This window comes from Pristiophorus japonicus, chromosome 4 (assembly GCF_044704955.1).
Source record: "Pristiophorus japonicus isolate sPriJap1 chromosome 4, sPriJap1.hap1, whole genome shotgun sequence".
NCBI classification, from domain to species: domain Eukaryota; kingdom Metazoa; phylum Chordata; class Chondrichthyes; family Pristiophoridae; genus Pristiophorus; species Pristiophorus japonicus.
The window spans coordinates 168,616,620-168,635,833 of NC_091980.1; the positions used below are offsets into that span (position 1 = coordinate 168,616,620).

Sequence of the window (19,214 nt, forward strand, 5' to 3'; positions counted from 1 at the left end):
AGGCGTCCAGTATCTCGAGCAGTGTTGGACATAGGGTTAGGTGTCCAGTATCTCTAGCAATGTTGGACACAGAGTCAGGTGTCCAGTATCTCTAGCAATGTTGGACACAGGGTCAGCTGTCCAGTATCTCTAGCAATGTTGGACACAGGGTCAGGTGTCCAGTATCTCTAGTAATGTTGGACACAGGGTCAGCTGTCCAGTATCTCTAGAAATGTTGGACACAGGGTCAGGTGTCCAGTATCTCTAGCAATGTTGGACACAGGGTCAGGTGTCCAGTATCTCTAGCAATCTTGGACATAGGGTCAGCTGTCCAGTATCTCTAGCAATGTTGGACACAGGGTCAGGTGTCCAGTATCTCTAGCAATGTTGGACACAGGGTCAGGTGTCCAGTATCTCTCGCAATGTTGGACATAGGGTCAGGTGTCCAGTATCTCTAGCAATGTTGGACACAGGGTCAGGTGTCCAGTATCTCTAGCAATGTTGGACACAGGGTCAGGTGTCCAGTATCTCTAGCAATGTTGGACACAGGGTCAGGTATCCAGTATCTCTAGCAATGTTGGACATAGGGTCAGGTGTCCAGTATCTCTAGCAGTGTTGGACACAGGGTCAGGTGTCCAGTATCTCTAGCAGTGTTGGACACAGGGTCAGGCGTCCAGTATCTCTAGCAACGTTGGACACGGTGTCAGGTGTCCAGTATCTCTAGCAATGTTGGACATAGGGTCAGGTGTCCAGTATCTCTAGCAATGTTGGACACAGGGTCAGGTGTCCAGTATCTCTAGCAGTGTTGGACACTGGGTCAGGTGTCCAGTATCTCTAGCAATGTTGGACACGGGGTCAGGTGTCCAGTATCTCTAGCAATGTTGGACACAGGGTCAGGTGTCCAGTATCTCTAGCAATGTTGGACACAGGGTCAGGTGTCCAGTATCTCTAGCAATGTTGGACACAGGGTCAGGTGTCTAGTATCTCTAGCAATGTTGGACATAGGGTCAGGTGTCCAGTATCTCTAGCAGTGTTGGACACAGGGTCAGGCGTCCAGTATCTCTAGCAACGTTGGACACGGTGTCAGGTGTCCAGTATCTCTAGCAATGTTGGACATAGGGTCAGGTGTCCAGTATCTCTAGCAATGTTGGACACAGGGTCAGGTGTCCAGTATCTCTAGCAGTGTTGGACACTGGGTCAGGTGTCCAGTATCTCTAGCAATGTTGGACACGGGGTCAGGTGTCCAGTATCTCTAGCAATGTTGGACACAGGGTCAGGTGTCCAGTATCTCTAGCAATGTTGGACACAGGGTCAGGTGTCCAGTATCTCTAGCAATGTTGGACACAGGGTCAGGTGTCCAGTATCTCTAGCAATGTTGGACATAGGGTCAGGTGTCCAGTATCTCTAGCAATGTTGGACACAGGGTCAGGTGTCCAGTATCTCTAGTAATGTTGGACACAGGGTCAGCTGTCCAGTATCTCTAGCAATGTTGGACACAGGGTCAGGTGTCCAGTATCTCTAGCAATGTTGGACACAGGGTCAGGTGCACAGTATCTCTAGCAGTGTTGGACACAGGGTCAGGTGTCCAGTACCAGTCTCAGGAGGAAGCCCAATATCCTCTGCGATAGAATCCTCTACCAGTAGAACGCCTCTATCAGAAATTCCCTCTAGCAGTAGCTTCGCTCTTGTAGTAGATCCCCTATAGCAGTAATGTCCTTCGAGCAGTAGATCCTTCGACAGTAGATCACATCTACTAGTAGATCATAGATTGGGATGCTCTGGGGCAGAGTGATCATAATATGCTAGAATTTCACATTACGTTTGAGAGTGACTTGCCTAAATCGGAAACTAGAGGCTTAAACTTAAATAAAGTCACTTGCATAGGTATGAATGGTGAGTTGGCCAAGGTAGGTTGGAAAAATAGATTAAAAGGTATGACAATAGATAAGCAGTGGCTAGCATTTAAAGAAATATTTTATAATTCTCAATAAAAATACATTCCATTGAGAAACAGAAACACGAGAAAATTGATCCATCTGTGGCTAACTAAAGAAGTTAAGGATACTATTACATTGAAAGTAGAAGCTTACAATGTTGCGAAGAATATTAGTAAGCCTGAGGATTGGGAGAGGTTCAGAAACCAGCAAAGGATGACCAAAAAATTGATAAAAAGGGAAAAGAAGAAATATTAAAACAGAGCCCCCAGCAGTCTGCCCGGCCTCTGGCCTGCGAGCACCAGCAGAGCAGGCCGGGGAGCGGAGGGAGCAGCGAGGCAACGTACCTCTCCAGGGAGCAGCACGTGTTGGAGCAGGAGAGCAACGGCAGTGAAGAGTGATGTCATCAAGGTCCAGGTCGCTGATTGGAGCGTGGGCAGGTACAGCAGGAGTGGCGAGGTCGGGGCAAAGGAGCGGCGAGAGATTGTAGAGGGACGTGATCGGAGCCCAGGAGTGGCGTGAGTTCGGGGCCCAGAAGAGCCGAGGGCCCAGGGGCAGCACGGGCCAGCCCACACTGCGATATGCGTGCGCACTAAGTCCGTGCAGCAGAGCTGGTCTCCAGTCGTCCTGGATAACCCTTGCCACTGGACCAAGACCTAGCTCTGTCAAGCCCGTGTGGTGGCTGGTGTGCAATGGTCACCACACGTTAAAAAAATCCAAGCACAGGCATCTTCCACCCTTCAAGATTTAGTTCGGACTGGGAATTTTAGGTCCATCATTGAAACACCTGAGAACTTTTTGACGTGGAAGCAAGTCATCCTCGATTCGAGGGACTGCCTATGATGATGATGATATAAAAAGGAAGAGAGTAGCAAAAGTAAACGTTGATCCCTTAGAGGCTGAGGCAGGAGAAATTATTATGGGGAATAAGGAAATGGCAGAAATGTTAAAGAAATATTTTGTATTTGTCTTCACAGTAGAAGACACAAAAAGCATACCTATAATGGTGGGGAACCAAGGGTCTAATGAGGTTAATAACTTAATGTAATTAATATAAGTAGAGAAAAAGTACTGGAGAAACTATTGGGACTAAAAGCCGACAAATTCCCTAGACCTGGTCGCCTACATCCTAGGGTTCTGAAAGAGGAGGCTGCAGAGATATTGGATGCATTAGTTTTGATCTTCCAGAATTCCCTAAATTCTAGAACGGTCCCAGCGGATTGGAAGGCAGCAAATGTAACACCGCTATTCAAGAAAGGAGGGAGAGAGAAAACAGGGAACTACAGGCCAGTTAGCCTGATATCAGTCGTCGGGAAAATGCTGGAATCCATTGTTAAGGAAGTGGTAACGGGGCACTTTGATTAGGCAGAGTCAACATGGTTTTATGAAAGGGAAATCGTGTTTGACAAATTTATTAGAGTTTTTTGAGGATGTAACTCGCAGGATAAAGGGGAACCAGTGGATGTAGTATATTTGGATTTCCAAAAGGCATTCAATAAGGTGCCACATAAAGGTTATAAAACAAATAAGGAATCATGGGATTGGAGATAATATATGAGCATGGATAGAGGATTGGTTAACGGACACAAAACAGAGGGTTTTTTTCAGGTTGGCAGGCTGTAACTAGTGGGTTGCTGCAAGGATCAGTGCTGGGGCCTCAGCTATTTACAATCTATATTAATGACCTAGATGAAGGAACTGAGTGTAATGTATCCCAGTTTGCTGACGATACAAAGCTAGGTGGGACAGTAAGCTGTGAGGAGAACACAAAGGGATATAGATAGACTAAGTAAGGTAGCAGATGGAGTATAATGTGGGGAAATGTGAGGGTAGTCACCTTGGTAGGAAGAATAGAAAAACAGAATATTTTTATAAATAGTGAGAAACTTTTAAATGTTGGTTTTCAGAGAGATTTGGGTGTCCTTGTGCAAGAAATACAGAAAGCTAGCAGGCAGGTACAGCAAGCAATAAGGAAGGCAAATGGCATGTTGCCCTTTATTGCAAGGGGGTTAGAGTAAAAGAGCAAGGATGTCTTGCTACAATTGTACAGGGCCTTGGTGAGACCACACCTGGAGTACTGTGCACAGTTTTGATCTCCTTATCTAAGGAAGGATATACTTGTCTTGGAGGTGGTGCGACGGAGATTCACTAGATTGAGTCCTGGGATGGCAGGGCTATCTTATGATGAGAGATTGTGTAGAATAGGCCTATACTCTCTGGAGTTAAGAAAAATGAGAGGTGATCTCATTGAAACATACAAGATTCTGAAGGGGATTGACAGGGTAGATGCTGAGAGGTTGTTTCCACTGGCGAAGTGTCTAGAACCAGGGGGCACAGTCTCAGGATAAGGGGAAGGGCAATTAAGACAGAGATGAGGAATTTCTTCACTCAGAGGGTTGTGAATCTTTGGAATTCTCTGCCCCAGAGGGCTGAGTCTCTGAATATATTTAAGGCTGAAATAGATAGATTTTTGAAGTCGAGGGGAATCAAGAGATATGGAGATTGGGCGGGAAAGTGGAGTTGAGGTCGATGATCAGCCATGATCTTATTGAATGGTGGAGCAGGCTCGAGGGGCCGTAGGGCCTACTCCTGCTCCTATTTCCTATGTTCTTATCACCACCACCAATAGATCACCTCTACCAGATGATTCCCTCTCTCAGTAATTTCCCTCCAGCAGTAGATCCCCTCCAGCAGTAGATCACCTGTACCAGAATATCCCCTCTCTCAGTAATTCCCCTCTGGCAGTCGATCCCCAGTTTAGGATGCCCAAGTACCTCTAGTGCTTCCTCTGGTGACAGATGCCTTGGGACAGCAGAAGTTTAATGGGGAAGTTCAATACACAACTGCATCACTGATGACTAATCCTGACAACCACTGTAGCAGTCAGGACGAGGGATCCATCACGGCCCATTCAGTATTAAAGTACCAACAGACAGTTTCCATGCAATACGGATGATTTGGTGACCTGGACACATGTGGGGTTCGCAGCACACAAAGTGACAGGATTAGCACACACAGGCACGGAGCAGGCATGTAACACAACACACACACAAGCAGTGGATCCGCCATTAAAATGGCCAGTCACCTGACAATGAGAATTCAGAGAGATGCTTGTCTTCCAGTACGATAAAAGTACAGCGCCAATCATGGAGAATGTGGAGCAGGACCACGTGACACACATTCCACAAGGACAGGGAGTGATAGTCAAACGCCCAGCGAGGGAGGACGAGAAAGGGAAAATGGTACATTAATCAGCACCGAGTATTCAGAGTGACTGAGAGATGAGAGAGACTGAGGGGATCATTTTCTACTTCACTGCCTGGGCAAGTTCCTCACTCGTTGGAAAACATGCCCGATTTTCGTCCCATTGAAATCAAGGGTTCTGTAAGGCACGAGCGCTCAGCCAAGTGGCAAAGTCAAAAATTACTCCCGCGAGTGAGAGAGGGTAAATAGGTAGATGATCCAGAGTCAGCAAATAAACAATGGAGACTAATTCTAAGAGGAACAGCAAAGCAACAACTGGGAAATCAATATAGACACACATGCAGAGAAAGGGAGAGAGAGAAAGACACAGAGAAAGAGGGAGAAAGACACAGAGAAAGGGGGAGAGAGAAAGACACAGAGAAAGAGGGAGAAAGACACAGAGAAAGGGGGAGAGAGAAAGACACAGAGAAAGAGGGAGAAAGACACAGAGAAAGGGGGAGAGAGAAAGACACAGAGAAAGAGGGAGAAAGACACAGAGAAAGGGGGAGAGCGCTAGACACAGAGAAAGAGGGAGAGAGAAAGACACAGAGAAAGAGGGAGAGAGAAAGACACAGAGAAAGAGGGAGAAAGGCAGACACAGAGAAAGGGGACGAGAGAAAGACACAGAAAAAGAGGGAGAAAGACAAAGAGGGAGAGAGAAAGACAGAGAAAGAGGGAGAGAGAAATACACAGAGAAAGAGGGAGAGAGAAATACACAGAGAAAGAGGGAGAGAGCTAGACACAGAGAAAGAGGGAGAGAGAAAGACACAGAGAAAGAGAGAAAGACAGACACAGAGAAAGACAGAGAAAGAGGGAGAGAGAAAGACACAGCGAAAGGGGGAGAGAGCTGGACACAGAGAAAGAGGGAGAGAGAAAGACACAGAGAAAGAGGGAGAGAGAAAGACACAGAGAAAGGGGGAGAGAGAAAGACACAGAGAAAGGGGGAGAGAGAAAGACACAGAGAAAGGGGAGAGAGAAAGACACAGAGAAAGGGGGAGAGAGAAAGACAGAGAAAGAGGGAGAGAGCTAGACACAGAGAAAGAGGGAGAGAGAAAGGCAGAGAAAGAGGGAGAGAGAAAGATACAGAGAAAGAGGGAGAGAGAAAGACAGAGAAAGAGGGAGAGAAAGTCAGAGTGAAAGAGGGAGAGAAAGACAGAGAAAGGGGGAGAGAGAAAGACATGCAGAAAAGGAGAAACACGCACATAGAGAGACGCACACAGACAGAAAGGGGAACAGAGAGCAGTGAGGGGAAAAGGAAGACAGATGGGGAGATGGCCTGTGAAATTCATGGTGAGCAGCAGGTTGAAGGGTATGTTGCAATGAGCATCAGTGATAAGAGTCATGTTGCCTGTGTAAAATAGAATTTGATTAATGCCTCAAGCTCCCTCCAGGTTCTATTTCAGGTGACCTGCAACTGACTTCAGACCACATGCAGGGCCAACAGTCTGACGGAAGTGTGAGAAGCTGAGAAATGTCTATCGCACCTCGGTGAAATGCTGTTCCTGCTCCATCCGCTACATGGTAAGGCAAAGGTGCAAGCTGAGTGTCAGAAGTGCATTCACCTCACAGCTCAACAATATCACACCCTTCCCCAGAGACCTTTAAAAACATCGGCACCCATGTCTCATAACAAAAAGGACATTTTTTGTTCACCAACCTAAAGTCAGTGCTAGGAACTTCACCCCTTTTTCAAAATCCACGTATTATTAGTGATGAACATTTCCATATTGCACAGCTCCCTCAATTTTTGCCCAACAAAGCAATTCATCCCAAAAGAACAATTCGCTCCTACAGGAACGCCACATTCCCATTCCTCATTCTCCCCAATAGATTTTCTGAGCAAGATTGCAAGTTAATGCCAAAGTTAGTGTCAGCTGTGGCTCAGTGGGTAGCATACTCGCCTCTGAGTCAGAAGGTTTGTGGGTCCAAGTCCCACTCCAGGGACTTGAGCACATAAATCCAGGCTGACACTCCAGTGTAGTGCTGAGGGAGCACTGCACTGTCGGAGGTGCCGTCTTTCGGATGAGACATTAAACCATGGCCCCGTCTGCTCTGTCAGGTGGATGTAAAAGATCCCATGGCACTGTAGCCAATAATTATCCCTCAATAACATAACAAAAACAGATTATCTGGTCATTATCACATTGCTGTTTGTGAGAGCTTGCTGTGCGCAAATTGGCTGCCGCATTTCCCACATTACAACAGTGACTACACTTCAAAAGTACTTCATTGGCTGTAAAGAACTTTTAGACATCTGGGGGCATAAAAGGCGCTATATAAATGCAAGTATTTCTTTCAAATGGTGGACCAGTTTCCCTCTGCTAACCTGTTGCTACTACGAACTGGGTTGAGATTACCCCAGATTTATTTGATATAGGCTCTTATAGTTAGCAGAGAGGGGAAACTTTCAAGCCATTAGTTTGGGCTCAATTAAAATCTAACTCACTCCCGGGTACCCATTATTCTTTTCAGGTACAACGTCCGAAATCTGGAATCCTCGGGACTGAGTCCGTTCCAGTTTTTGGGTTTTTCTGGATTTCAGACACGAAAATCAATAGTCTGAAATCCAGAATACTCGACCGAGTCCATGTCAGGTTTTCAGCGGCGAGGTCCGAAATCCATCAAAACCCAAAATCCGTCACGGATTCAGTCGAGGAGTCCGGATTTCAGAGTTGATATTGTCTGAAATCCGGAGTCCTTGACCGAATCCGTGCCGGACTTTGGGTTTTGCCTCAAAAATGTCCGGTTTTCAGACAATAATTCCGGATTCCGGACGACTCCATCAGCTATACGCAAAATGCCCGGTTTTTGGACAATTCCGTTTTTCGGAGGTCCGGATTCAGGATGTTGCACCTGTATAAACCATCCGAGCCCCTCGATTAGATTCCAGCCTGTAACTCACTCCCGGGTATCAATTATTCTATATATAAACCCCTGAACCCCTCGATTAGATTCCAGCCTGTAACTCACTCCCAGGTATCCATTATTCTATACATAAACCCCTGAACCCCTCGATTAGATTCCAGCCTGTAACTCACTCCCAGGTATCCATTATTCTATATATAAACCCTTGAACCCCTCGATTAGATTCCAGCCTGTAACTCACTCCCAGGTATCCATTATTCTATATATAAACCCCTGAACCCCTCGATTAGATTCCAGCCTGTAACTCACTCTCGGGTATCCATTATTCTATATATAAACCCCCGAACCCCTCGATTAGATTCCAGTCTGTAACTCACTCTCGGGTATCCATTTTATTCTATATATAAACCCCTGAACCCCTCGATTAGATTCCAGCCTGTAACTCACTCCCAGGTATCCATTATTCTATATATAAACCCCTGAACCCCTCGATTAGATTCCAGCCTGTAACTCACTCTCGGGTATCCATTATTCTATATATAAACCCCTGAACCCCTCGATTAGATTCCAGCCTGTAACTCACTCTCGGGTATCCATTATTCTATATATAAACCCCTGAACCCCTCGATTAGATTCCAGCATGTAACTCACTCCCGGGTATCCATTATTCTATATAAAAACCCCTGAACCCCTCGATTAGATTCCAGCCTGTAACTCACAATTAGGAGTGTTATGTCCTGGTGTAATATAGCTATTAACGCACCTAGCTGCAAGTAAGTATTTAGATGAAAATACTTCCGATTATTCCACAGCAAACATCATTAAACGTTTGAGAAGTAAGGGACTTGAGGCTAGAAATTGCCTAGCGTCCCATCAGGGGCGATAATTTTTCAGGATGCGCAAAAGTATCGCTGGGCAGTAAAGATTTGATTCTACGGAAATTTCCGCTTTAGTGCTCCAAGGGGGAGGTGGAGCGCTAAAGCAAGCGCTATCACTTCCCTTAGAGCGCTAAAGTGAGAGAGAGGGGCAGTAGCAGCAGAGCGCTGAGCAACGTTGGGGGCAGCAGTGCCGGTTTTACGGATTCCTTCCCTCCCTTAAAGGGAAGGGCCAGTGCTGCGTTGATTGAATCCTCAGGCTGTGTCTGGTGAGGGGAAGAGCACCTGCGCTACACACATAGCAGCCCCAAGCTCTCTCTGAGAGTGCAGGACTGTGAAATCGCGGGCCAAAAGACATCAGGAGGAACCAGAATGGGGAGATAAATAAATTTTGCCCTGCCTAACCACTGCTGCCTTTAAGTATCTCTCCCCAAGCGGCCAGCCGAGGTGACCACGCCTCCTGCAGCTGTCGTTGTTGATGCCCTGGCGATGCTGCAGGGGGCGCAAGAGATCGAGGTGGTCATTTTACCTTCGGGGCGGTAAGGGGGCACTGCGCACCAGATGTTGTCACAATCTACGGGGCGCAAGAGAATGAGGCGGTGAGTGTTAGCGCCAACGCAAAACCGCCAGGGAAGTTCGTGCATGTCAGTGAATTCGCCGTGCCCGGTTGGTAACTCCTTAGCACCTGTTACCACCCCCTGCAGGTGCTAACGCGAGGCGCAAACCAAGCCAATTCCTCCCGCTTGGTCCAGTGGATAATTGTAGTACTGAGGCCTACAGATTAGGAAGGACCCACGTTTGATTCCCAGTCTGCTGTGCCAGTGAAAGCAGCATTATAGCGCTCCAATAGCTCTATGTGCCTAGACTGTGGGGCCGGGGTGGAAATATATCAGACAGGCTGTGCTCGTGACCACTCTGCACCGACCACTGTCACCCTGCCCTACCCTCACCACCCCACCCCACCCCATGCTGCAAAGTCTCTGTGTGCATGGACATAAAGCTAGGACCAGATTGACAGAACAGCAATGTATCCCATGGGGGAATAGCCTATTATACTTGTTCGTGCTCACACAGAGTGGTCACTTACTTCAGGTACCATAGGGCTGCAGGTAAGCATAGACCGGTACCCCAACTCCACCTTCAGAAGAGGAGGGGAAGCGATAAAAGAATACAAAAGTAAAGATGTTATACTGAACCTTAATAAATCATTGGCGAATTGTGTCCAATTCTGGGCACCGCACTTTAGGAAGGATGTAAGGCCTTGGAGAGGGTGCAGAGGAGATTTACTAGAATAATATCAGGGATGAGGGACTTCAGTTATGCGGAGAAACTCAGAAAACTGTTTCCACTGGCAGGAGTGTCGGTTATCAGAGGACGCAGAGTTAATGTAATTGGCAAAAGAACCAGAGGGGGAGATGAGGAGAATAATTTTTACGCAGTGAGTTGCTATGACCCGGAATGCACTGCCCGACAGGGTGGTGGAAGCAGATTCAGTCGTAACTTTTAAAAGCGAATTGGAGACATACTTAAAATGAAAGATTTGCAGGGCTATGAGTGTAATGTATGCACCGGTCAGTATGCTCACAGGTTGGTAGAGCTGTTGAGTTGAGAGTGGCTTAGCCAGTCACGTGATGTTCACAAGACTCAATAAAACCCCGGCCAGTTGGGTTCGGGGGATCCATGATGAGGCAGGTGGTTATGAGCCCAGTGGATGAACTGGTAATGTGTAGTGTGATTGTTAAACCTTTGCTAATAAACCAACTAGTTCTTAATAGCAATGTGTTGCTATGAATTCTTAAGCAAAGAACCCATGAAGCAGATACATTACAGTGGGGAAAGAGTGAAACTAATTGGATAGCTCTTTCAAAGAGCCGGCACAGGCACGATGGGCCAAATGGCCTCCTTCTGTACTGGGTGATGTGTGGAGGAATGAGAAACTAAACATTAACTCCTTGGTGACAAGTTCTAACCAGTCGGTCTTTGTGAGCACATTAAATGCCAAGTAGTTGCAGTGTGAGACATCAGCTTGCGGGCTCATCCAACCCTGAGAGAGAAGACTCAATCACCTGGTTCCTGAGCTAACGGGTTCACCGGTGCAGTCCACGGGCCCCTGCCGCTTGCAGTCCGCGCGCACACACGAAGAGAATGCTTCTCAGAGGGATCGAAGGGTTGCAGGACAACTTGGGTTCCCACATCGACTGTGATCTCCTGCAAAGCAGCACAAAGCCTCTCATTATACCACCACAAAGATGCAATCACACCCTTTGTAAACACACCAACTTTGTAAACACAAGCGAAACACAATGTCCTGCTAAGAGTTTAATGATCTCATCACTACAATGCCTCACATGACTGGCCAGCTCCAAGCATTTTGCAGTCGCCTTGCAGACTGTATCAGTATTATTCACAAAGCTCTGCTGCCTTTTCAGTTCTCAAAGGGTCTCTTGTTCCTGGTCTATGCTAACATTAACTCAGCTTCTCTGTGTTCTCCTGCCACAGGCAAATTGTTTAATGGAGGCCGTATTGGAGACAGAAACAGCAAGAGCTGGAAGTACACATCATGTTTGTCCAGCATGTGTCAGAGGGAAGGTCGTTCATGTTTGGAATGGGACATTCGATCTGAATGGTGGGATAGTAAATTTGCACCTTCAGAATTGGTGGGCTTTTATTTTGCTGATGGCCCTGTGGATTTCAAGCACAGGTAGTTTGTGTTTTTAATCTCAAATATTATTGGACGCCGCAGATTACTGATGGGAAGCTGGGTGTAAAACGTGGACTGGATTATAATGGAGAATAGTGACGGAAGGTTGGCTCTCGGTTAAGCAACACCTCAAAATTCTCATCCTTATTTTCAAATCCCTCCATGGCCTCGTCCCTCCCTATCTCTGCAATCACCTTCAACCCCACAAACACCGAGATGTCTGCACTCCTCTAATTCTGCCCTCCTGAGCATCCCTGATTATAATCACTCAACCATCGGTGGCCGTGCCTTCTGTTGCCTGGGCCCCAAGCTCTGAAACTCCCTGTCTAAACTTCTCCGCCTCGCTACCTCTCTTTCCTCCTTCAAGACCCTCCTTAAAACCTACCTCTTTGACCAAGCTTTCGGTACCTGCGCTAATTTCTACTTATGTGGCTCAGTGTCAAATTTTTTATCTCATAATACTCCTGTGAAGCGCCTTGGGACGTCTTACTACATTAAGGGTGCTATATAAATACAAGTTGTTGTTGTTAAACATGGAGAATAGTGAAGGGAGGGTGGGTGTTACATATGGATTGAATCGGAATGGAGATTAGTGATGGAAGGACATGCACCAAATGAGGGCTAAATTGGAAATGGTACAGGTTTAGTTTAAAATGGGAGAATGGGGGTAGTTTTGTGCTCAATCAAATGCTCCAAGGTCTGAATTTGGAGGGGTTCGATTCAGAGTTAGGGCTCCTTCTAAATCTGCCGTCACCTCAAGCACACACTGGTCAGAGATAGCGCAGACTGGACCAGCTTTACAACTGTTCTCTCCAGCACTTCCAGGTCAGGCTCAGCACACAATAAATGCAGAGGGAGGCTCTGACTATACTATCTCCTCAAACCATTCCCAGATCAGGTACCGTGCACGTTATGGGCCCTTTAATTTATCCAAACATTGCAACTCCACCCCACCCTCAGAGAAATGCTACTAATGAATGAATGAGAGGATGTACTGCCAAAGCAACCGTCTCTAATTAGCTCTCCGAGGAGGCTAGCAATTTACTTTTAATCAATGCCAAATTATGGGCAAGTTTATGTTGTCCACCCACTCAGACAAGGAACTGGATGGAGACTGTTTCAGACTCCATTCACTGCAGCCAGCTCACAGGGGAAACTTTCATCTCCTCAGACTGGGCCGATCTAAGGAGCAGTTTTATATCCCAGCGGGAGGCCAGAATCCTCGACAGATTGACAATTCCCATGAGTTGGCTCATTCTAATAGAGGGGAGGGGCAACCTTTCCATATATTATCCTTATAAGATTCTGAAGGGGCTTGACAGGGTAGATGCAGAGAGGATGTTTCCCCTCGTGGGGGAATCTAGAACTAGGGGATATAGTCTCAGAGTAAGGGGTCGCCCATTTAAAACGGAGATGAGGAGGAATTTCTTCTCTCAGAGGGTCGTGAAACTTTGGAATTCTCTGCCCCAGAGAGCTGTGGAGGCTGGGTCATTGAATATATTTAAGGTGGAGTCAAGGGTTATGGGGAGCGGGTAGGGAAGTGGAGTTGAGCCCAAGATCCGATCAGCCATGATTTTGTTGAGTGGTGGAGCAGACTCGAGGGGCCAAATGGTCTACTCCTGTTCCTATTTCTTATGTTCTGTCTGTGTGAGGAGGACATCAGTCCTAGATCCGCCTCTGGCCAGCCTGAATCTGTGACTCCTTTGTCCTATTCATGCCATTTGCTGCTCTGAAGTAAACTGCTGCATTTATTTTATTTCCATATCTGTGAGATATCTCACTTTCAAGGTTAAAAGCTCAAGGGATGGATTTTCGGATGGAGGCTTTTTCGGGCGCGAATGGGGGCGGGGCGGTAATTTTTGCGGCCGGGAAATTTCTCTGCGTCGGCACCCACAAAATTCACCAGCGGGGCCCTGAGTCTGGGCGGGGGGCTAAGGGAGACGTTCCACACCGCTCTTAGGGCGCTAGGCCGGCTGACCAATTGAACATCCGTTGCTCAAGAGTCGGCCTTGGAGCACTCTGAGAGAGGTCTGCCTGGGAAAAAAAATATCGGGACACAAAACACAAAAAACATTCCCAATATATTACTGACCCCAAATAAAGATAAATCGCAAAAAGAAAACCAAAATAAAACAATCACATTTACCTCAGGTAATCTTCCCTCACCACCGCCGGGACAGCTCGGGCTGCCCACTTTCCCAGGCGGTCCCACTAGGGGGCGCTACGGGTGGCGCTACCAGCCAAATTTCACACCGCCGTCCAAACCGGGGACATTGCACGTCGGCGCGATGCTCCCGGGCAGTACAGCTCAGCACCGCTGCAAAACCGGCACCAAATGTCCCGGTAGCCGCCTGCGCGGTAAGCGTTTCCACACCCATTACCGCTCCTCCGGGGCTGCAACAGAGGCACAATCACAACGAAAATCCAGCCCCTAGTTTCTTCACTCATCCCTCATAAACTGGAGCTCTGGCACTTGGGATCAGCCTTGTGACCGTCAGTGTGACAGGAAGCACGTGGGAGATATAGAGCAAACATGGACCTTCTCACAGATTACTGTGGGATTGGGATTGGTCACGGTAAATCAGACAAGATGGGTTTTTCTAAGGAAGGGGATTTATTGCAGCTCTCCTTAAAGTATTGAGAGAATGTGGTTTGTAGAGATATGGGTTTATCTATCTCTGTAATCTCCTCCAGCCCCACAACCCCCCCGAGATGTCTGCGCTCCTCTAATTCTGCCCTCTTGAGCATTCCTGATTATAATCGATCAACCATTGGTGGCCGTGCCTTCTGTTGCCTGGGCTCCAAGCTCTGGAACTCCCTGCCTAAACCTCTCTTTCCTCCTTCAAGTTTCTCCTTAAAACATACCTCTTTGACCAAGCTTTTGCACTAATTTCTACTGAAACGGCCCAGTGTCATGTTTTAAATGTTATAATACTCCTGTGAAGCGCTTTGGGACGTTTCGCTACATTCAAAGGCGCTATATAAATACAAGTTGTTGTTGTTGTCAATCAAGTGGGTTGAGGAAGTGAGGGCTCACGATCAACGCTCCCACTAAGAATGCAACGCTCAGCTCAATGCCGGTCCCGCGCAGCCACGGACTGGCTTTTCCAATGTTAAAGTTCGCGCATAATCGAAACTGCAAAAGGGACGTGCAGCCCCTTAAAGGGGACGTGCATCCAAAAAGAAAATTAGGGGGATCATTGGTTGAGAGTATTGGTCAGGGAAATATAGAGGTTGTTTGGAGCTAGTTGGTAATTGAGGTATAGTGATATGCAAGGAGGACGGAGAGATGGCGAGGGTTGGACAACACAAACAGGTGTCGAGTATTGTAATGTATGCAGCTGTGAGTATGCCCACAGATTTGTAAAGCTGCTGTCCACCGGTATGCTCGCGGCCTTCCGCGAGAGGCGGGCACCGGAGGGACTAGAATGCATCATTGGTGCAACCAAATTTTAATTTGATTTAAATTTCCGTTAAAATTTTATTTGACAATTTGTGCCCTTGCCAAAAGGGGGCATTTAATTTAATGTTCTATTAAAATAGTTGTAGAGCTGTTGAGTTGGGAGTAGCTTAGCAAGTCATGTGATGTTCACAAGAATCAATAAAACCCCAGCCAGTTGGGCTCGGGGGATCCACGATGAGGCAGATGGTTGTGAGCCTGGTGGATGAACTGGTAATGTGTAGTGTGACTGTTAAACCTTTGCTAATAAGCCAACTAGTTCTTAATAGCAATATGTTGCTGTGAATTCTTAAGCAAAGAACCCATGAAGCAAATACATTACAGGAGTCAATTAGTTTAATCTGGAGTTGGTGCGTGAAGGGTAAACATTTTGGGAAGATCATTTTTATTTTTAAAAAGCAACTATGGGAAAGAGGCCTCCGACAGGCCACAGTGGAGAGCCAAGTTTCAAAGAAAGATAAAAATAAAAACAGTAAGAATGACAAAATATACAAAACCCAACCAAGCAATCATAAAAAATGTTGTAATTTAGTTTAGAGTAAAGAATGGGATTGGGAATAAACGCAAGACGCAAATGGAAGGATGTTGGCAGAGTAGGGTCGGCAAAGAGAAAGAAACGAAGAGGACAGGAGTGGGAAAGTAGAAAACAGAAATGCAACAGGCCTTGGAAAAGATCATTGGGTAGAAATTGCCCTCTGCCCGAAACGTGGCGCTCCCCACCCTGTTCCACCCTGTTTCGATGGGTTTTACCGCAGCTGCGGTTCAGGTCGCCTCTTGAGCAACATTCGGCTCTTTGTTGTTTTTCTTCCCTTGGGTCCGGAAGTCGCTCCTAATGGGGGTGATGACAACACCTCACTTAAAGGGGAGAGCCTCCGCGATTTTTTAAGTTCAGCCCACTGGGCCACCAAGGAGGGTTTTGGCCGGGCCAGCGGCCTGGCACCCAAGAGGGGGTGCCGGCAGCCTGGCTGAACCTGGGGGCACAATTGTCGGGCCGACCAGGCAGTGGCAGTGCACCCTCCCCTTTAAGGGAAGCCACACCGACACTGCAGAAGGCCACAGCCTCACTGGATCACCAGAAAAATGCTTGTTTTGGCACCACCGAGTGGGCTGAAGATTTTCCAAGGGGAATATCACCGTCGGGGGAGTAGATCGGCGGTGTGCACGGTGATGATACACTTACCACGGGATCAGCAGCAGTGGAGCGGTAAGGGGGGGATCGGGGCACCGGCGGGGAATCTTAGGAGGGCAATTGGTCTATCAGCGGTCATTTCACTAAAAGTCAGCGGCCACTCCACTCCGCAGTGTGGCGCCGATTTGCGGTGGTAACAGGCCTGAAAGAAAGGAGCAATTTTGGCCCCCCAGAATTGTCCAGAAAGATTTCAGGGCAGGAGGAAAAACCCTAAATATGTTCCTGGAGAGAATACTGAGAGGTATGAAGGAATAGAGGGACCTTGGAATGTAAGTCCACAGAGTCTTAAAGGTAGCAGGACTGGTCGATAAGGTGGTTAAGAAGGCGTACGGAATGCTTGCCTTTATTAGCTGAGGCATAGACTACAAGAGCAGGGGGGTTATGCTAGAACTGTATAAAACATTAGTTAGGCCACAGCTGGAGTACTGCGTGCAGTTCTGGTCACCACATTACAGGAAGGATGTGATTGCTCTGGAGAGGGTGCAGAGCAGATTTACGAAGATGTTGCCTGGACTGGAGAGTTTTAGCTATGAGGAAAGATTGGATAGGCTGGGGTTGTTTTCCTTGGAACAGAGGAGACGGAGGGGAGTCCTTATTGAGGTGTATAAAATTATGAGGGGCCTAGATAGAGTGAATAGGAAGGATCTATTTCCCTTAGCAGAGGGGTCAACAACCAGGGGCCATAGATTTAAAGTAGTTTGTCGAAGGATTAGAGCGGAGATGAGGAAGCATTTCTTCACCCAGAGGGTGGTGGGGGTTTGGAACTTACGGCCTGAAAGGGTGGTAGAGGCAGAACCCCCCATCACATTTCTAAGTACTTGGATGTGCACTTAAAGTGCTGTAACCTACAGAGCTGGAAGGTGGGATTAGCTCTTCTTCGCCTGTCACGGACACGATGGGCCGAATGGCCTCCTCCGGGTGGTAATTTTTCTATGATTCTACGATTGAGATAACTGTTGCTGGACTGGGGCCTTCTGAGGCAATGGAATTGGAAAACGGGGGGGCTGGGCGGACCATGTCACACGATCTGCTGCAGCCAATGATAGTTAACGGTATAATAAAGCTTGGTTGTACAGTATTAGTTATGTCGTTTCCCAGGCATTCTCCAGGGGTGTGACGCAGGAAGCAAATGTGACAACAGGAAATGCACATAGTCACAATACTTTTAATATGTTATTATGGAGGGTCGTATATATAAACCACCACCTTTTTTGTCTCCTGCCTGCTCCACTCCACTATGTATCCAAGAAGAATGCCGTGTGCATCCCACGCTGCCATGTCGGACCACCGTACCACCAATGCTGATCCATTGTAGAAGTAGGTCACATTCCCTGGTGGTGCACTCGGAGCTGAGGCAGAAACAGATCGCGTGTTATTGGAGTGCCACCACCAGCATTCTCTCTCAGGCCAACATCCCCAGCATCGAGCCACTGATCACGCTCGATCAGCTCCGATGGACGGGCCACATCGTCCGCATGCCCGACACTAGACTCCCGAAACAGGCACTCTACTCAGAGCTTCGTCACGGCAGGCGAGTCCCAGGTGGGCAGAGAAAACGCTACAAGAACACCCTCAAAGCCTCCTTGAAAAAATGTAACATCCCCACCGACTCTTGGGAATCCCTGGCCCAAGACCGCTCAAAGTGGAGGAGAAGCATCTGAGAAGGTGCCAAACACCTCGAGTCTCTTCACTGGGAGCACGCGGAAGCCAAGTACAAACAGCGGAAGGAGCGTACGACAAATCAAGCTGCCCACCCACCCATCCCTCCAACCACCGTCTGCCCCACCTGCGACAGAGACTGTAGATCCCGCATTGGTCTCATCAGTCACCTTAGAAATCACTTTAGTGTGGAAGCAAGCCATCCTTGACTCCAGGGGCTGGCTAATAATAATAAGAATGCTGTAAGATTCAACCTCAACAGCTCTGAATAACAGTGCAGAGCATCCCCCAGCTAGTTCGGTATCGGTGCGAACTTCCAATATATCGCCGTAGTTTTTTAACGTGATCATCGCTGCTGTAATTGGACCCCAGCTCCTGAGAAATGGCTCCCAAAACCCCGCACCCCCCAACCCCCCCAATACCAGGGCTGCGCACAATGCTACCCCCTCCCCCATACAGACAGTGGCATACACCAATCATGCCAATGCACAGCAGTACCTGGGCATTTACCCATGTACATGGTTGGTAAGCCCCCATTCAATTAGATCATGACTGATATGTATCTTAACCTTCGTGTCATATTTGACCCTGAAATGAGCTTTCGACCACATATTCACAGCATAACTAAGACCACCTATTTCCACCTCCATAACATCCCCCGTCTCCACCCCAGCCTCAGCTCATCCGCTGCTGACGCCCTCATCCATGCCTTTGTTATCTCTAGACTTGACTACTCCAACACGCTCCTAGCTGGGCTTCCACATTCTACCCTATGTAAACTAGAAGTGATCCAAAACTCGGCAGCCCATGTCCGAACTCGCAACAAGTCCCGCTCACCCATCACCCCTGTGCTTACTGACCTACATTGGCTCCCGGTTAATCAACGCCTCGATTTCAAAATTCTCGTCTTTATTTTCAAATCCCTCCATGGCCTCGCCCCTTCCTATCTCTGTAAACTTCCTCCAGCCCCACAATCCCCCCGCCCCCCCCACCCCCGAGATGTCTGTGTTCCTCTAATTTTGCCCTCTTGAGCATCCCTGATTATAATTGTTCAACCATTGGTGGCCGTGCCTTCTGTTGCCTAGGCCCTAAGCTCTGGAACTCCCTGCCTAAACCTCTCCGCCTCGCTGCCTCTCTTTCCTCCTTCAAGACGCTCCTTAAAACCTACCTCTTTGACCAAGCTTTTGGTCACCTGCCCTCATTTCTACTTATGCGGCTTGGTGTCAAATTTTAATCTCATAATATTCCTGTGAAGTGCCTTGGTACGTTTCACTACGTTAAAGGCACTATATAAATACAGTTGTTGCTG

The 19,214-nt window shown here is 47.6% G+C and overlaps 1 protein-coding gene across 3 annotated transcripts in view; it reads right to left on the bottom strand.

Moving 5' to 3' along the window:
• tyro3 (TYRO3 protein tyrosine kinase) overlaps positions 1 to 19,214 on the bottom strand; it is a 163,099-nt gene that overhangs the window by 34,420 nt on the left and 109,465 nt on the right. For 2 of the 3 annotated variants that reach the window (XM_070877398.1, XM_070877401.1), the window contains exons 8-9: positions 17,450 to 17,595; positions 10,963 to 11,104 (exon numbers count right to left, since the gene is read on the bottom strand). In XM_070877398.1, the coding sequence (XP_070733499.1) occupies positions 10,963 to 11,104; positions 17,450 to 17,595 (288 nt within the window). The remainder of the gene's footprint in view (positions 1 to 10,962; positions 11,105 to 17,449; positions 17,596 to 19,214) is intronic. The other variant, XM_070877400.1, reaches the window with a different exon arrangement.